This window comes from Nycticebus coucang, chromosome 8 (genome assembly GCF_027406575.1).
Source record: "Nycticebus coucang isolate mNycCou1 chromosome 8, mNycCou1.pri, whole genome shotgun sequence".
NCBI classification, from domain to species: Eukaryota; Metazoa; Chordata; class Mammalia; order Primates; family Lorisidae; genus Nycticebus; species Nycticebus coucang.
Window position 1 is genome coordinate 100,869,390 of NC_069787.1, and position 17,612 is coordinate 100,887,001.

At 49.4% G+C, this 17,612-nt stretch overlaps 2 protein-coding genes across 5 annotated transcripts in view; both read right to left on the reverse strand.

Annotated features, from left to right (window-relative positions):
• Window positions 1-9,705, reverse strand: part of SLCO2A1 (solute carrier organic anion transporter family member 2A1) — a 78,799-nt gene extending 69,094 nt beyond the window's left edge. Inside the window, exon 1 of the mRNA XM_053600688.1 lies at window positions 9,498-9,705. Coding sequence (XP_053456663.1) covers window positions 9,498-9,593 — 96 coding nt within the window. The 5' untranslated portion in view covers window positions 9,594-9,705. The remainder of the gene's footprint in view (window positions 1-9,497) is intronic.
• A 5-nt stretch (window positions 9,706-9,710) lies between these two features.
• Window positions 9,711-17,612, reverse strand: part of LOC128592646 (WAS/WASL-interacting protein family member 3-like) — a 43,608-nt gene continuing 35,706 nt past the window's right edge. Inside the window, exons 1-4 of one of the 4 annotated variants that reach the window (XM_053600693.1) lie at window positions 17,276-17,411; window positions 15,858-15,917; window positions 15,114-15,456; window positions 9,711-10,487 (exon numbers count right to left, since the gene is read on the reverse strand). In XM_053600693.1, the coding sequence (XP_053456668.1) occupies window positions 9,749-10,487; window positions 15,114-15,175 (801 nt within the window). In that variant the 5' untranslated portion in view covers window positions 15,176-15,456; window positions 15,858-15,917; window positions 17,276-17,411 and the 3' untranslated portion in view covers window positions 9,711-9,748. Of the gene's footprint in view, window positions 10,488-15,113; window positions 15,918-17,275; window positions 17,412-17,612 lie in introns of those variants that run through there. The other 3 variants (XM_053600692.1, XM_053600694.1, XM_053600691.1) reach the window with 3 other exon arrangements.

Genomic DNA, 17,612 nt, shown 5'->3' on the forward strand with positions numbered 1-17,612 from the left:
TGAGCAGTCCCCGGTTGGAGGGGCTTCTGGGAGACAGGAGACGGGATTCTAATAGAAACTGTGAGGTGATGACCAGGAAGGTGGGGTCCCGCTAGCAGGGGCAGAGGTTTCAGCTCTGCATGGGAGGAACTTGCTACAAGCTGGTGCTGCCACCCCTGCTGGGTCTGCTTTGTCAGCAGCGAGCTCCCCACGCCTGGAGTTGTGCGAGCAGAGAGGCAAGGACACCAGGAGGATTCTGCATTTGTGAGCTGGAGCTTTCTCACCAACGTCTTGTCAGAAATGCAATTGATTCCATACCAGGAAGCTCCCTTGTTCTACAGCTCAGTTTTATTATCCTTTGTACAGATTTGCTACAATGAGAACTTTAAAAATGCTGTAAGTATCATGAAGGCAGAAAGCTGGGCGGGAGGACCTCAGTGTAGAAACAAGAGGGGAAAATGGGCCCTATGGCTGCATCCTGGCTCTCATGCACCTGCTCTTGGGCAGTCCCCATTCCTTCCCCAAAGTTCATTTCCATTCCTGGACACCATCCCTAACCCTCCTTGGTGCTGTCCCTGCCCTGCAGTCAGAGGGTAGAAGTTTATTGTCGTAAAACGTCACAGCAAGGGGGACCAATTCCTTCCAATTTTCTTATAACTTTTCTGGTTTTAAAACTAGAAGTCTTGGTGTCTCAGGAACCCACTCTATCCTGGGCAAATGGAGACAGCTAGTCTTCCCAGGAGGCAGGGAACTTCCAGATAATTGTTTCTTATAAACTTTATCAAGTGCTGCTGTTCACACCTGGCTCCCTCTGAGGGTGCCTCCCAGGGAACCAGGTGTGAACAGCAGCACCTGATAAAGAACATCACCCAGAAGATACCCCGTAAATACTTGGGGGCATGTGTGAGACCTGGCTGCCTCCGAAGCACCATGAATCACAGGGAAAGCAGGAAGTTTTCAAACGGGCCTGAGGCGTGGGGAATGACTTACAAAACAGCCTACGAAAGTGATCAGTTTAATCACTTTCTGCAATTTGTTTGGCAGCAAATGGGCAGGAGAAGCATGGCTCTCAAAGCTTGCCCTCTCCCACCCTGCCCTTCCACCACTGCCGCCCAGGCCACTGGCCATACTATGTCCCCCCAACTGGCTTCTCTCCTGGACCGCCCCACAGAGCCCAACCCAGAAATTTTCTAACACCCACACCCTACACACCTGTCCCACTTACACTGTCTAGGTACCATTCCCTCTGCACCCAAGGAGCTGGCCAGGTGAACTAACCAGACAAACTAGTTCCCACTTGAGGTCTGCCTGTGTTGTGTTTTCCAAATTCAGTTCATGTTGCCTGGAAGTCCGCATCTGGGAGAGAGGAGATAGACACACAGTTTTCCCCAACATCAACATTACTCCAAGATGGGGTGGGGGGGGAGTACTGATATTATTTGGAAACATGGATTGTGGAGGACAATATAAAATTCACTGGATTTAAAATATATCAAAGAACTGTAACACTCAGGGGTGGTGAGGTTGCATTCCAGACACCTCTCCTCACCACCCTGTCCTACCCCTGAAGTCCTCTCTGATGACACTTGCATTTTAACTGTGGCCCTCTGTGCTCTAGGCTGGCATCTCCCAAGGGTGCTGGATGGACAGTCTTCAGAATATAAATAAGAATTACTGAAGTTTGGGTAAACACATTGAAACTTGTCATCAGGACTCTGAGGTTCCTACAGCACTTGTGTGCATATTCAATCTCCAAGAGGTTCTGAAGCCAGGCAGCCCTGGTTAGGGTGAGGAGAGTATCACCAAATGCTGACCAGTCTTTGTACCTCAAAGGTCACAAGTCCAGGGGTCACGGCTTCTGACTGTGCCCTCAGGTTGCACCAAGGCCTCCAGTGTTTCCAATCAGCAGGGCAAAGAGGCTGGAAAGACAGGCTCAAAGAGCTGTCAGCATAGAGAGGGCTGCTCACTGGGCAGTATCAGCTCATCCTTCAACCCCTCGGTGCCGTCTGAGATTTCCTGCCTTGGTTTCATTCACCACCCTTGGGCAAATTTAATCCATCCCAAACAGTAAGACACACCCAGGGAATCAAGGTCCTCTAAACTGAGAGAGCTGGAGATTGATCGAGACTAGCTGGCTGCTTTCGCCAGGTTTCATAACAAGTCTCCCAGCGAAGTTCAGACCCAACTGGCCCTGCTCCTAGTCTCATCTCAGTCATCAACTTAACATTGTGAGTTAAGAATCTGAGAGTCTGAAAGGACCTCAGAGATCACTGAGCTCAGGCCCAAATGCTCCTGATGAACTGAGAGACGTTCTTTGATCTTGGAAAGAAGGGGGCCAGGAAGTGAGATGACTCAGGTGGGAATTCTTGCTTTGTTGGTCACTGGATATATGGCCTTGGATGAGCTGAGGTTTCCTCGGCTGTCTTTAAGATTAGAAAACATTTAGGAGCCAATTATTTAAAACGTCAAGTTCAAGGGAAAAGATGTACCAATCATCTAAAGCCAGAAGCACATAAAAACCTAAAGTCTCACCCAGTTTACCAAAAGCAAGCTTTAAATCTGTCCTTAAATCTTCCTAAAAGCCAAAGGAGAAGTGAAACTGGATGGGTTATAAAATTTGGTATCCATAAGATAAACACACACCATTGCAGGATAAAGCCAAGCTTTTATCTGACTCCAAGACTTGTCCTACATTATTTGCAATAGCAACATATGGAAACAATCTAAGTGTCCATCAATGGATGAATAAATAAAAATGCAACATAGAATGGAATACTCTTCAGCCTTTAAAAAGAGGGAAAACCTGTCATGTGAAACAACATGGATGATGAATCTCGAGGGCACTATGCCCAGGTGAAATAAGCCAGGCCCAGAAAGACACTTAAATATGGAATCTAATAAAGCTGAACTCTCAGAAGGAAAAAGCAGAAAAGATGCTTAACAGAAGCTGGAGGTGTGGTGAGGGAGGGAAGGAGTTGTTGTTGATAAAAGGGTACCAACTGTCAGATGAACAGGAGGAATGGATTTTCAGATCTGTTTCAAGCAGGATATCTATAGTCAATAACATGTATTATGTATTTCAGAATAATTAAGTGTATAAATTTCAAATATCTCACCTTAAAAAATGATAGTTGGGGCCAGCATGATGGTTCATGCCTGTAACACTAGCACTCTGGAAGACTGAGGTGGGAGGATTGCTTGAGCTTAGGAGTTGAAGAATAGCCTGAGCAAGAGCAAGACCTCATATTTACAAAAAAGAGAAAAAATTAGTTGGGCATGGTGGTACACACCTATAGTCCCTGCTACTTGGGAGGCTGAAGCAGGAGGATTGCCTGAGCCCAGGGGTTTGAGTTGCAATGAGCTATAATGACACCACTGTACTCTAGATAACTGAGCAAGACTCTGTCTGGAAAAACAAGATAGGCAAATGAGGTGATAATATGTTAGTTACCTTAATCATGCTACATTGTATGCATATATCAAAACATTACATTGTACTCCATAAAATATATACAATTATGCCGATCAAAAATGATACCTATCAATACAAATAATACTACTAATAAATTTTGTTTAAAGGAAATAAAATAGATGGTCTCATGAAATGGGAAAAAAATGTATTCTACAGCTACAGTAACCAAGACAGAATGGTATTGGCAGAGAGATACACACATGGGCCAATGCTACAGAATAGACGCATGCAAGTATGACCACTGATTTTGGATAAAGGTGCAAAGGTAATTCAATAGAAAGACAGTCTTCTCAACAAATGCTGCAGGAACAATTGAATAGCCATAGGCAAAAAAACCAACATTGTCCTAAACCTCACACCTATATCGAAATTAACTCAGAATGGAATATAAATTTAAATGTAAAATTAGAAAACTTTCAGAAGAAAATACAGAAGAAAGCATTCAGGAAGTAAGGTCAGAATTCTTAGACATGACACTAAAAGCAGAATCCAGAAAATTAAAAGTTGATAAATTATAACTCGTCAAAATTAAAACTTTTGCTGTGTGAAGCACCTTGTTAAGAAGATGAAAAAAAAAGTATAGAGTAGAAAAATATATTTTCACACCACATAGCCAACAAAGGACTCATATCTAACATCTCTAAAGAACTCTCAAAACTCAACAGTAAAAAAAAAAAAAAAAAAAGTCCAATTAGAAAATGAAGAAAATAGATGAACCAACATTTCAGTGAAGTAGGGACACAACTGCAAATGAGCACAGGAAAAGAAGTTCAGAATGACAAGCCACCTATAAAAGTGTAAACTGGAATGATCGCTCTGGAAAACAGTTTAGCAGTTTCTTTAAAAGACTCAACACACAAATAGCAGATGACCCAGCAAACACTTTCTTGGGTTAAACACAGTTAATTCAGAGAAATGAAAATTTGTGTCCACACAAAAACCTGTATGCAATTTTTCATAGCAGATTTATTTGTAATAGTCCAGAACTAGGAAAAAGTCCCAAATGTCCTTCAATAAGTGAACATTTAAACACATTATAATACATCCGTACCATGGAATACTACTCAGCAAGAGAGAAGAACACACTGCTGATACACAAAACAACTTGGATGGATCTCGAGGGCGTTATGCTGCAGGAAAAGAGCCAATCTCAAATGGTCACACATTGTATGATTCCATTTCTATAACATTATCAACATGACAAAATAATAGGCATGGAGAACAGATTTGTGTTTGCCAGGGGTTAGAGATGGTAGTCATGAAGGGAGGGATGTGACCAGGAATGGATTAGCACAAGAGAAATCTCTGTGGTGATGAAATAGTTCCATACCTGGGAAGTTGGGGGTGGGGGCAGTGGCTACACACATCTATCCATGAGATAAAATGGCACAGAACTTACACACACTTGATAGCACTGTCAAATTTCTGCTTTTGATACTACGCTCTAGTTATGTAAGATGGAAACCAGTGGCAGAAACTGGATGAAGGCTACGCAGGACCTCTAAGCATGAGTTTTCTTATGAATCTGTAATTGCTTCAAAATTAAAAAAGTTTTAGATTGAGGTGAACACATTCTTCTTAGTAAAGCATCACAAGAATGGAGAAGCAAGAATCCATTGTACTCCATTCTAATATGAAGGCAGTAGCTGAGCTAATACAAGGGGGTGGGGTCGGGGAATGAGCAAGTGGGGAGAGGAGGAAGGGGAATGTAGGGCCACCGTGTATGGCACACCTCTTGGCGGGGGACACAATTATTAGAGGGACTTTATCTAACAAATGTAATTAGTGTAAACTAATTCTTTGTACCCTCGATGAGTCCAAAATAATACAATTTTTTAAAAACTCAAATCCTTTTTTCTAGTACTAGGAATTCAGCTGACCTTCCCCCCAAGTACCCTAGTGATGACCACCACTGTTGACCTTGTGGAATGCAAATTCATACGGCTACTTCTTCATGCCATTGCTCAACAGAACAGAATGGAACGGCCAAGTGCACATGAGTGAACTTTACAACTTCAGAACAGGGACCCACCCAGCCTAGGGACAGGAGTTAAAAGACCAGTAGGGGAGTCTGAAGAGGAAGCATGAGCAGTGAGCAAGGTCAGGGGCCACCTACATTCCTCTTCACGCACCCTGACCCATCACACAAGTGAACATAAGACGCAAGGGAAGCCAGCTCTCATCCCAACATCCCAAAGTCACTTCTGGATCTCTAGAACAGAACAAAAAAGTAGTCATTATCATAGAAAGAAAGAGATGAAACGAGCTATCTATATTGTGAAACATAAGCCATTCTTCCACTTGCTCTGTGTCCGCATCAGCAAAAGAGAAAATGAAAGCTAGGAGGAGCTTTGCACATCGTTTCGAAGAGGTCTAAGTGATCGGTCCCATCTGATACCACCCAAGCCCTCCCTGCTAGCAGGGCAAGAGGGGCCTGTCAGGAGGCAGATGCCCAAGAACAGAATAACGCTATCCTAAACGGCAGAGAAACGCTGCCGCTGGGGAGGAATGGGCATGTCTTATTCACTGGGGAATTCTTTGGCCCAGAGGATTCTATTGAGCATGTTTTCCTGAGCATAAATCAGGTTGCTGGGATATAGCACTTTGCTCTGGAAACTGAGAAATTAAGCATAAGTTACCTCCCCATAACTGAGGAGGAACCCTCGGGAAGTTACAGAAACAGGCCAGGACAAAGAACTTCTCCCTCATTATTGTTCCTCCTAGGTCAGAGGTCACCAGGGCCACTCCAGCGAGCCATGAGGTTTGCCTTTCCTTTCTTCCCATGGTTTCTCCCCAAACTCCAGCCCCACTGGGATGCTCCCCGCTGGAATGATAATACATCAGTTCCCTATGCTGGGGCCCTGCATGTATAATTTCCTGAAATCTGGCAGCCGTTACCAATCAACCACTTCTTCTATAAGATAACCTCAGCTTGGCCCCAAAAGAAAGTTTCATTTTAAGGAGAAACAGAGCTCTGTGAGACTGCCAGGATAAGTTGCTCAAAGGCGCTCTCCCATCAATACCCCGCCCCCCTACTCACTAAATGAACCTGTTTTTAATTTAGTATTCTGGACACTAAATGCTGAGCAGTGATTATTGAGCAGATATCTGCTTTTTAATAATCCTGTAAGCCAGAGGCAACTGAGACTGTCTCCTGATTAAATGCAACTGTATCTACTCTTCTGGAACAAGAAACATACACGTCACCCAAGAGTGGCCAGGCTTAGTGGAAAAGAGTTATGAAGAGTGAAAGGGTAGGAAGCTGTTAGCATGGGGAGCACACATCCTGTACCCACCACGGCTCCCAGTGGTCACAGCTGGGATGTGTCTGTCATCAGGGTCTGAAGGAAGCACTGACCACTGGGAATAAGCACAAGGACACGAGCCGGTCTCCTCACCTGCCAAGCCAGAGTTGAGCAGCACAGTGTTGATGGTGAGGGTTGTGCTGCACAGTAGGTAGGGTATCACATACCTGGTTCCTCGACACCCCACCTTTCTGGTTGTAGGTCCACACACAAGGAACCATCCTCACAATGCCTTGTCTTCCTCATCATCAATGGGGACAATAATGGTATCCACTTGACAGAGAGTTGTGACAAGGATTAAATATGGATAAAATACTTGCATAGTTCCTGGTACACTCATACAGCTCAATTAGCTACTATTACTGTCATTTTGGATGTTATGATTATTATTAACTGTACTTTCCTTAACTAATAACTATGCTTCATGGAATAACAGTTCCTAAATGATGTTTGAATGTGTAGTCCTGTTTTCTGAAGCCTGAACTGATCTCAAATCGGTACCCATCCTGGAGAGCACAGAATGGTTTACAAAGCCCTTTTCCCATATCTCATTCCACATAATCCTTACGGAGCCCCACAAGGTGGGACTTGGTCATACTACCGACTTTTTCAGATAAGGATCCTGAGGTCCAAGAAAAATGAAAAATGCTTCCCTATGTCACCCAGTTATTAAGTGACTGGATTGGGACATGGATCTGAGTCCTCTGGCCTTATCCCCTTCCCTTAAACCACATGGTTTTTTGCAGGAATGTCCACAAAGCCAATTATTAGTCTGTGTCAGCAACAAGGAACCTAGAAAAATGACAGATCCCCAGGTTAGCTGTCCCCTGTTCTCACTCATGTCACACATGTCCCAGGACATGTGCAGAGCAGCCACCCACCCTCTCACTGGAGGATGAAATCGCCCTTTAAATAGCAAAGTCCTCAGTTACTGCCCCCAGAGGAAAGGCTTGAGTTTAATTAATGGAATATCAGACTCCAGATTTGCTGAAGATATCCAACCTTGCACCTGGTTTCAGGCTGATAAGTGAAACTAGGTGAAGGTGTCTCCAAACTCCAGTCTCAAAGTTATTATGAATCAAACAAAACAATAACTTAGAATTTGGTTTTTAGATTCAAGAAAATTTCTTAACTGCTTAACGCCTTTAGGAGGCCAGTTGGCCTGAGCCTAGGCTTTAGGCCCATATGGGTAAATTGTTGATATATGAGAAATTATCTTATTGTTATAGATCTTCAAAGACACTGCAACCATACACATGAGTTTTAGGGACTCATGGCAAGTCTGCATAGATCAATCTCATTCAGTATTACCTTCCCCGCCAGGAATCCGGTCTGGGACAACCATCCCTCCTGCCCTTCTTGGTGAAAATGGAAGGAGATTGCCCCACCCTGGCTCCTGCTGAGGCTCCTGGTCTTGGACCACCCAACTCTTGCCCCCACACCCTTTCCTCCCAATTCCTAATTTTGAAATATCAAAACTTCCACAATTCTCTGCTGAAACTTCTCTAAAACTCTTTTAAATGGTGGAACCAAAACTGCACATGGTGTTCCATCAAGGTCTGGCCAAAGATGAGATTTGAGGATTATTTAAACTATCCCCAAATTTCTGTTTCTTATTCATAGTCAACTGTGAAGTCAATTCAGCCTTGTTTATTGTGGTGTGGAGGGAGAGCAAGAAGGGGATCCCAGCTGCACTGGTAATGATGGGAGTATGTAGGTGGGATCCACTCTGACCTGCAGATCCCCTTCTAATGTGCACGTATTACCAGTCCGCAGAGCCCCGCATGTAGCCACGATCTGGCTACATTTTAATCACAAGGCTGGAGGCTTTACCCAGTCCCATCTGTGCATTGTGGAAAACAAGCTCTCTGCACCATCCTCCCCTCCCTGCCCTGAAAGGCCCTGGACCTTCTCTGTGGCCTCCCACAGCCTTGCCACAGCGGGATGCGCTCTCAGGAGGTATCAACCACTCCAGACCTGCGGGGGAGTGGAAGGATTTCTGAGCCCTGGGTAAGAAGGTGCTCTCAATCCGAGCGCTGCCAACACCCTGCCTGCATCGTCTTCACCTGCTCCCGACATTGCTCGGCATCAAGCACCTGCTTAGGCGTCATTGCACAAACCCGGAGGGCCTCCGGCTTTCCCGCGGCCATTTCCAGCCCCACCCCCACCCCCAAACCGACGGGAGCATGAGGGTTGGCGGTCAGCTTCGGGGAGCTGGCCTCTGAATGCAGCATCTACACTGCCCGCAGCCGCACAGCCCGCCGCGCTGGCGGGGGAAGAAAGCCCGGGAAAGCGGATCGTCCCTTCTGCCACCCACCCCAGAAGGGCATGGACTCTGACCTCCCCCATCTCTGAGGGACCACAGCCTGTCCCTCATCAGTCGCCAGATCCAAAGCTGATCCCATTAACGAAGCAACTGCCCACTGGAGACCGAGAACGTGTTACTCCAGACGTTCTTTTTCAAGAACAGGACAATCCTCTAGCCGAGTATGCCAGAACGCTTCGAGTTGCCCCAATTTAGCAGGTATTCTCTGTCCTGTTTCGCACCCCGACGAGGGCCTGTGAGCGCGCGAACACAGGCGCGCACACGCCCAGCTCGCGCTCGCCGGTGCGGGCGCCCCTCGCCTGCAGTGCGGGCACCGAGCCCCGCGCACCCGGCGCACCCCGCGCCTCCGGGCTCGGGCGGACAGACGCGAGCGCCCCGCCGAAGGTGCCCAGACGGCTTCGCGGACTCCGCTCACCTTAATGTTGCGGAAGACGGAGCGGGGACAGCTGCTGGCTCGGCCCGAAGAGGCGCTGCTGCCCTGGGGCGCACTGGGCTTGGGCAGGAGCCCCATGGCTGCGGGTGGTGGTCCTCGCGGGGAGCGGCGCGGAGGCGGCAGCGGCAGGGTCCGGCGAGCAGGGTCTCGGGAGCCTCGAGCTGGTCCGGCCGGACCGGTGCGAGGCGAGCGCGGCGCGGAGACTGAGTGAGAGACTGCGCGCCCAGAAGTTTTTATAAGTGGCCGCGGCAGTTGCCGATGATGAAACGCGCTCTCCCTCCTCCCTCTTTTTCTCGGGTGTCAAAGGCGCTGCGAGCCCCCGCCCCCAGGCGCCGCTGCCACCCCCTTAGACAGGTGTGACGCCGCGGGGACCCGCGAGGCTTGACCGCTCCAGGAGAAAAGTCCCACCTGCTGTGAGGCGGAGGAGGTGGGGGGGGCGGGGCCGGCCGGGGAGGGGAGGTGATAGTTGGAGGGGGCAGGAGGCTGCAGGGGTTTGGGGAGCCTGGGGACTGGAGAAGTGAGGGTGAGCGCGATGGGGACCAGTGGGTGAGTGAGTGATTAGAGGGGACTGGGGAACAGTTGGCAGGACTAGGGTCCAGATCTGGGGCAGGGGATGTGGGAGGGGGTCCGACAGGGCGCTGGAGGAGGTGCAAGGGAGCTGGGGATTCTGTAGCGGAGGTGAACCCCGGCACCCCTCCCGACGCGCTCGGGAGATTTACGGAGCCAGTCTCTGCTTGTTTGCACTCGCCGCCACAAACCTGGGCCCTCAGTTCCGGTGATGGCTCTGAGACTCGCCGAGGCTCTGTTTGTGCTGAGGACTGATTTATATTTAAACTGCTCTTTGCGCTGGAGAAGGGGCGGGTAGCAAGGTGGAGAGGTGGGGGCCGCCCCAGGCTGGGCCCGAACTCTCTGGACCTGAGCCAAGGTAAACTGCAGGCGCTGTCAAGAGTCAGCTGTGTCTGGCCTGGAGTGCTGTAGGAGACCTGAGGGGGGGCCGTGGACAAATGGGACGCACCCCACTGACCTCCTTTCTCAGGGCTGGAATGAACAGCGAGTTTACTTTTTCCCCTAAGGTATTTACCACCAGGATTCCCAGGGCAGAGAAGAGAAAGAAGGTGAAGTTTTTGAAGGAAAGGATAAGATTGTTCTGCCAAAATCAGCTGCAGTAAGGAATCTAGTTCTGGAGGCACTTTTCCAGCTCCCTATTTCCTGTAGTCCCCTGCAGTCAACCTCTCCCAGCCCACCCCACTCCCAGGAAAAGGTGCCCTCATTACCCAGGGAGCTTTGGCTAAGACAAGGCCCACAGGGTGGATGGCCACATGGGCTTCTTATTTCCACCCAAGGCCTGATGCCTTTCTGGGCCTGGTCTGGCCTGGCCTGTGTCCATGTGCTGCTTCTATCCACATGTGACCCAAGGACCCTGGACACAGCAGCATTCCAAAGCGGCTGAACGGTGGACAGCCTCTAGCCCCTTCACTCACCCACAGAGTGAGGAGTGTCCAGATGGGCTTTGCAGAGCCCTGCAGCAGCCCAGGACCCAGAGCGGCATGTACTCCAGGGTCACCAGCTGGAGACGATGGAACACAAGGACAGCTACCACTGCGGAGCACTCAGCAGGTGCTGGGCACATGGTGTGTTATGCTAGGCCCTTTCCCAAGCACCCACATGCATGAGTCCATGTAACCCCAACCTCAGCCCTACAGTTACAGGTGGTGTCTGGATTTGACGAAGATGCTGCTCTGAAAGCCACACAGCTAGTGCATGGTGGAGCTGGACCCTGCCTCCAAAGCCCAGACCCAAAGTACTGTGTGTCATTGGAAGTTTAGCTGAGCAGCCTCAGTCACAGATTGAACCAGGGAATGTCTAGACCAAGCTCACAGAAGCATGTGAGCCACCATGGCTGGAGCTTCTTCCTGAAACTCTGAAGACTTACTATGACGCCCTGGTAGGCTCCCAGGGAGGATCATCCCCTCCAGCCCTCACCTCATCTTGCTCCTTTAACCTGGCCCTCTGCCAGCTATCAGTATCAGCATCCTCTCCGAAGAAAAGGCCTATTCAGAAATGTTCACAGATGCTTATCTGCATTCATTGACCTTTACTAGGTGGAGTTCTGCTAAATGTAAAGGAGAGCCAACCAAAATGACTTAAATGTGATTTATGTGTTTCTCATAATGAGAGGTCTGCTAGTGGGCAGATTAAGGGTCATGGCCTCAGGCCCTTCAGAATTCCTTAGTGTGTGACTCCTATCCCATGGCTGGCTCATTGTCACAAGGTGGCTGCTCCACCTCCAGCCTCCTCTCCTAATTCCTGGAAAGAAGTGGAAAACAGGAAACAGGAAGGGACCATGCTCACTCCAGGGGAGCAAATCGCCTGCTTGCATGCACAGCTGCTTTTCCTTAAGTCTTGTTGGCCTATACTGGGCACTAAAATGTATGGTTAGTACCATGGCTACCGCTGAACAAGACTGGAGTTCTATTACAGAAAAGGAGAGAAATGATATTGTGCCTTCAACTTTTAGTGTCGACATAAAGAAAAACCAGTTTCCTTAAAAGAGCACCCTCAGGGTCTGCCTCCCAGTCTTTGCATCCTTCAACAAATATTTCCTGGCCCTGAACAAAACCAAAAAGCAAAGCACAAGAACATCTCCTGATAGTCTCAGGATGGGAGCGGGAAGGGAAAGATCACTGATGCGGGGAGAAAGCTACTGTGTGCAGCTGCCATGGACGAACAGAGCAGGGGCCTTAACCCACCCTGGGCAGCAACAAGACTTCCTGGGAGAGGGGACTGGCAAGTTTGAGCCCAAAGGATTGGAATGATTGAGCAGATTAGGGTGAGAAGAATAAACCTGGTTTTACACCAGTGGAGCACAAGACCAAGAGCAATGGGTGTGTGTGAAGCAAAGAGGCTTTATCCTCAGTGCAGTAGTGAGCCAAGGCTTCTGGATGGGGGCACCCTGGATAGATTTGCATCTCACACGGGCCTCTTTGGCAGCCAGGTGAAGAGTAAAATGGGGGGGCAGTCTGTAGAATGGGGCAGTCTGAGGGAGGAATCCCAGGAGCTATGGCAAAGGCCGGTACTGCACAGTGGGTGATGGTAGGAGGACAGAATGGGGAGGAGAGAGTGGCTCTACAAATGTCAAGGGAGATGTTAGTGATGACTCCTAGGATCTGGCTTGGGCAGCCCGCAGTGGTGTTACCCACTCCTTGCAGAGGGGACCCAGAAGGAGCAACTGCTATTGTGAAAAGCCAGTAAGGCACCCCTGGGCTCATCTTAAGTTCAAACTGCACAGAGTACACCCAAGTAAAGATGTTCAGGAGGCAGGTGGGTGTGCAGGTCCAGCACTTAGGGGGAACACTTGGCTAGGGGTATGGCTTGGGGATCCCCCCTGGAGAAGGGGGTTAAACATTAAGAAGAGATGAGTCTCCCAGTGAGAAGGTGCTGATGAGAAATCTGTCTGGGATAGGTGACGGCAATATTAGGGGTGGCCCAGGGGATGGGGCCAGAGTGGAGGGAAGTCAGTCCCGGAGTGATGTTTCCAGGAGGAGGGCAGGAGCATGGCCTTGCTGCTGGGGGCAGGGGGGAAAAAACAGGAGCGGTGGTAACTGGGCTGGTGATGCTGGCACTGAGGAACTTGGCAAGTGTTTGCAGTGGGTGATGTGGGCAGAGGCCAGACTATGCAGGTTGAGGCGGCAGCAGAAGGGAAAAGGTGCAAGCAAACCGTCATCAACTTTCCCAAGAGTGTGGAGGGGAGGGGAAAGATGGGGGCTGAGCAGCTCCCCAAACTCCTCTTGACTAATTGTCCCCAGCCTTCCCAGGTCCCCTGTTGGAGCAGTTGCACATTCATTTCAATCTCTGGGCTTTTGCTCATACCGTCCCCTGCCTGCACTGCCCCATGATGCTCGGCTTCTGCCCTTCGCAGGGTGGCTCGTGTCTCTGCCTGGTCAGGGCCCTGTAACAATAGTGGAATCATGTCATATGGAGTGGTATGCTCCCATCACACACACTATCTCTCATCACTCAGGGAACTGGAGGTCATTATTCTCATTTTATCAATGAATAAGTGGAGGCTCAGGGCTCTTCCCTAACACAGTGTTCCAGCGTTTATTGTCACAGGTTACAGTTGGGACAATATGTGTGGTGGCTCAGGGCACAGACCTTGCAGTCAGACCACCATTCACATCAGCTGTATTGCCTCAGAGAATTTGCTTAACCTATTGGCTCCTTGCTGCCTGCTGTTTGAGATGAGCTGTTCTAGAGTGTGTGAGAGATCGTGCATGGAGAGCCTGGTGCACACCCAGGCCATGGTGCGGGGCAGCTGCCATCACTGTGGTGCTTGGTGGTGTCAATGTCAGTAAATGTCAGTAAACTACACTCTGGGTCTCTTCCTCCAGCTCAGCTGGGAGCTCCTGGAAGACCTAGGTTCTGTGTTAATCCTCTTTGTACCCCCTGTTTGGCCTAGCATATCCTGTTGCTTAAAAATGTTTATTAAATGGGATTAGGCTGAAATGAATCCCAAAAAGACCCCTGTGGCTGGGGAAGACCTCATTGCTCCTAGACCTCCAGGCCCTTGCTCTCTGTCCAAACCCCACTCCTTCTGCCCTCTGGAGGCCCCTTGTTGTCTTCAGATCTTGGCCCTGTCTGTCCTCGCTGGTGGCTGGCCATGGACTGTTGGGCCACACTGCCCACTCTTGCAGGAGCTAATGAAGGGTCCCCTGGCACTTTAGATATCCGAGTGTGATCACAGATTAACTCTGGCTTCTCGGCTCCTTGTGTGTCATCCCCAACAAGTATGGGGCAGCAATTCCTCCATGACTGCCTCTCCCCAAGTCGGAGGGCATATTCACAGCCAAGGGTTCCACCACTTTGTCATCGTCACTAGTGGGACAGCCTGTTCCCCTGTAGGCTACCCTGACCACTATTTTGTATTTTTATTTAACAGTGCTAATAGTCTGGTATAACATTCATTCATTTAATCCTCAAAACAACCCAATGAGAGATTATTTTTACTATGCCATTTTATGTTTGGAGAAACTGAGGCACAGAGAGGTTAAAATAACTTGGTCAGGCTACATAGCTAGTAGGTGGTAGAGCCGGGATTCAAACCCAGAAAGCTGGAGTATAGAATCTAAGCTCCTGGGGTACTCTTGCTCAAAGGGACTTAGCCACAGTATGTGAGCAGGCCACATCTAACACCCACCCACAAGATGACCCTGCAGGGATCAGAAACCCACCATAGTGGGTGGATATCTCTCCCATCCCTACCCTCTTGGAAATCCCTCCCTATCTCCTTCCAGAGATGCAGCCCCCGCTGCCCACACCCCTCCTGTCCTGGTGAGTTATCCCCAGTGAAGGTCTGAGCACAGGCTGAGGGTCCCCACTACATCCACCTCCAAGAACCCCTCATTCTTGCCCACTCCAGCGTGGGTTTCTGCAGCACCTACTAGGTGCCATTCTCCCTCGCACCCCCTTCTCCCCCTCAGTACCCAAGGCAGACCTTGCCCTCCAGCCCCTACCTGAGGAAATGCAGTGGGTCAAGGGAAGGCACCAAGCGTCAGGGTACCCCATGCCTCCCAAGACCCCAGCTGCTGTGCGTTTTACCTGTCACCCCACCAGTGCTGGGGACAGCACCTGGCACATAGAAATGAGGCTTCCATTGTCATCCCTGAATGACTTCCTTAAGGCATGGCTTTCCTATTCCAGCTCCCAGTGTCACCCTGTGGAGGTCACTTGCTCCTATGGCAGGAAAAGGAGACACCCCAGCAGGCCTCGCCCCACACCCCTCCCTTGTCCACTTCCCCAGACACCTCCTCCCTGGGGGTGGGTGCTCCAGCCTGGCCCTACCTGCGCTCCACCCACCTGGGCTGAGACCATACCCTCCACCGGCAGGGGTGTTTATCACAGCCGTCCTCTCATCCTTGGGTGTGCCAGTTCATTGCCACTCCTGCATGACAGTCAGCCATTGCAGGGCAGCAGAGTTCCCAGCCCACCTCTGGATCCTGCCAGCGTCACTCACACACAGTAAACCTCAGTGTAATGACCTCAGTACTGTGCTGGGCTGGGGACCCAGTGAGTCCTCCCATCTCAAAATTGCTGAGCAAACAGGGAAACATACCTGGTCTTTCTGCCACGATGCTTGTTTTGAAACTGCTTGTTAATCTTTATATTATACTCTCCCAATAATAATTTACTGGGTTTTAATTCTACTAGGGAAAATAAAATGTTTAATACAGCTTTCATTCCATACCACTATTTAAATTTTTCTGAATGTTCTCTTTTTTAAAAATGATATCCCATATACATGTTTTTACTTAGAAAAATTGTGGTGTACCTTTAGTATCCCACCTTTCGTAAGATGCGTTGTTCCACGTTGAGCAGGGTTCTTCTTCACCATCTCTTGAATGGCTATGTGGGCAACAAGGAGTTATTTAAACCTGTTGCTGTTGTCAAGTGTTGAGGACCTCTCTAAATTTCATCTTTTACAAATAATGACTTTATGGAAAACTTTTTCCAAAAAGTTCTTTGCCTTAGGCCTGACCGCCAGGCCTGTAATCACTAAAGTTAGTGGGTTTGAGCACTTCTAGATGTTTTTCTCTATGACGTTCGCGCTCATTCCTTATGTCCATTTCCCTCAATTTGGGCCCCTTTTCCCTCACAGCAACACCCTCCTGGGCTCTATTGAGAAAGTCTGCTACTCCAGGGAGAATGGCATGACAACAGCTGTACAGTCCCCCAAGTCCTGGGCCCTGAGGGCTTCCTGAGGTCTTCCTTGTCCCCAACAGTCCAAACAGATTTCTGGAGCTCTGAGAGCCTTGACAATCCATTTCACTGCTCTGGCCAACTCAGGCCTAATACAAGGATGCAATGGGGTGTGACTGCCTTGGACCCCCGCCCCCACCCACAGCCTCAGTTCTGGAGAATGAACTCAGTGCCCAGAACTGTAGGTCAGTGACCTCGAAGGGGTGTCTTCCCAGTGAGAGCTGGTCTTCCCACCTGCATAATGAAGGCATTGGACTTCATGGTCCAGTAGGGGTGGGGGTGGGGTATTCTCTTATTCTATCCCAGCACTGTAAACTACTAGCTGTGTGTTGTTAGGTAAGTCACTTAGCCTCTCTGTGCAGTGCTTACTTCACAGGACTGTTGTGAGGAGTGAATTGGACTCAGCCCTCAGTAATGATCACCATTACTACTATTGTTCTTTTCTTCTGAATTGGGCAGTGCTTCTCTCCTAGTTTTCTGCCCCCTCCTAAGCTATCCCCACTTTTCTCTATGACAGGCCCTGCTTTCTCTGGGACCTGGGTGGCTCTCCAGCTAGTATAGTATATATAGCTTCTAGGAGGAGTCCCAGGCCTCTACCCCGCCGCTGCTTCCCTAAACCTCCCATCTATGTGCACATGAGAGAAGCTGGAGTCCTAGTCCCAGCCCGTGACTTGGATCCCTCTTCCCTGGGAGCCCAAGACCTAGGCTGGCTTGATCACAACACACACACACACACACACACACACACACACACACACCTCTCGAAGGCAGGCTTCCTTAAGGCTCTCTTGGCCCTCCCTGATCAGAGGTGCTCTTTCTCTGTCCTCTTCTTGAATCTTTGCACCTTGTTCATTGCAGGGTCAGCCCCTGGAAACTCTCACGAGGAAGTATCCTGAACATCTTTTCTAGATTTCCCACAATAGAAGCATACCCCAGGGCTCATGTCCCTGCCCAGTGTCCTGTCCCCTGGTCTGGGCTCATGATCTCACCAGACCCACCCTTACCTCTGGGAGAGCTCCTTTTGTCTCAGTCTTGCATCTTGGGCCCCCTGTTCTCCTCCCTCTTTATTTATGTCTGTGACCTCCTCATGTTTCTTGGAAAGGTCCTAGGCTCCCGGGGTCCTGCCCTCCTGGTCCCTCCTGGTCTGTGGCCCACAGCTCCCAAGGGTAGTGAGCCCTGCTTCTCTCTCACTGCCTTGCCATGCACACACCCTGGCTGCACTGTTTGGACTGACCCCATATCAGTGGATTGTGAGCCTTCAGGGCAGGGACCAAGTACAAACATAAGTGCAGATAGCAGGATGCCACCGGTGGGAGACACAGCAGGACTGATCTGTCTGAG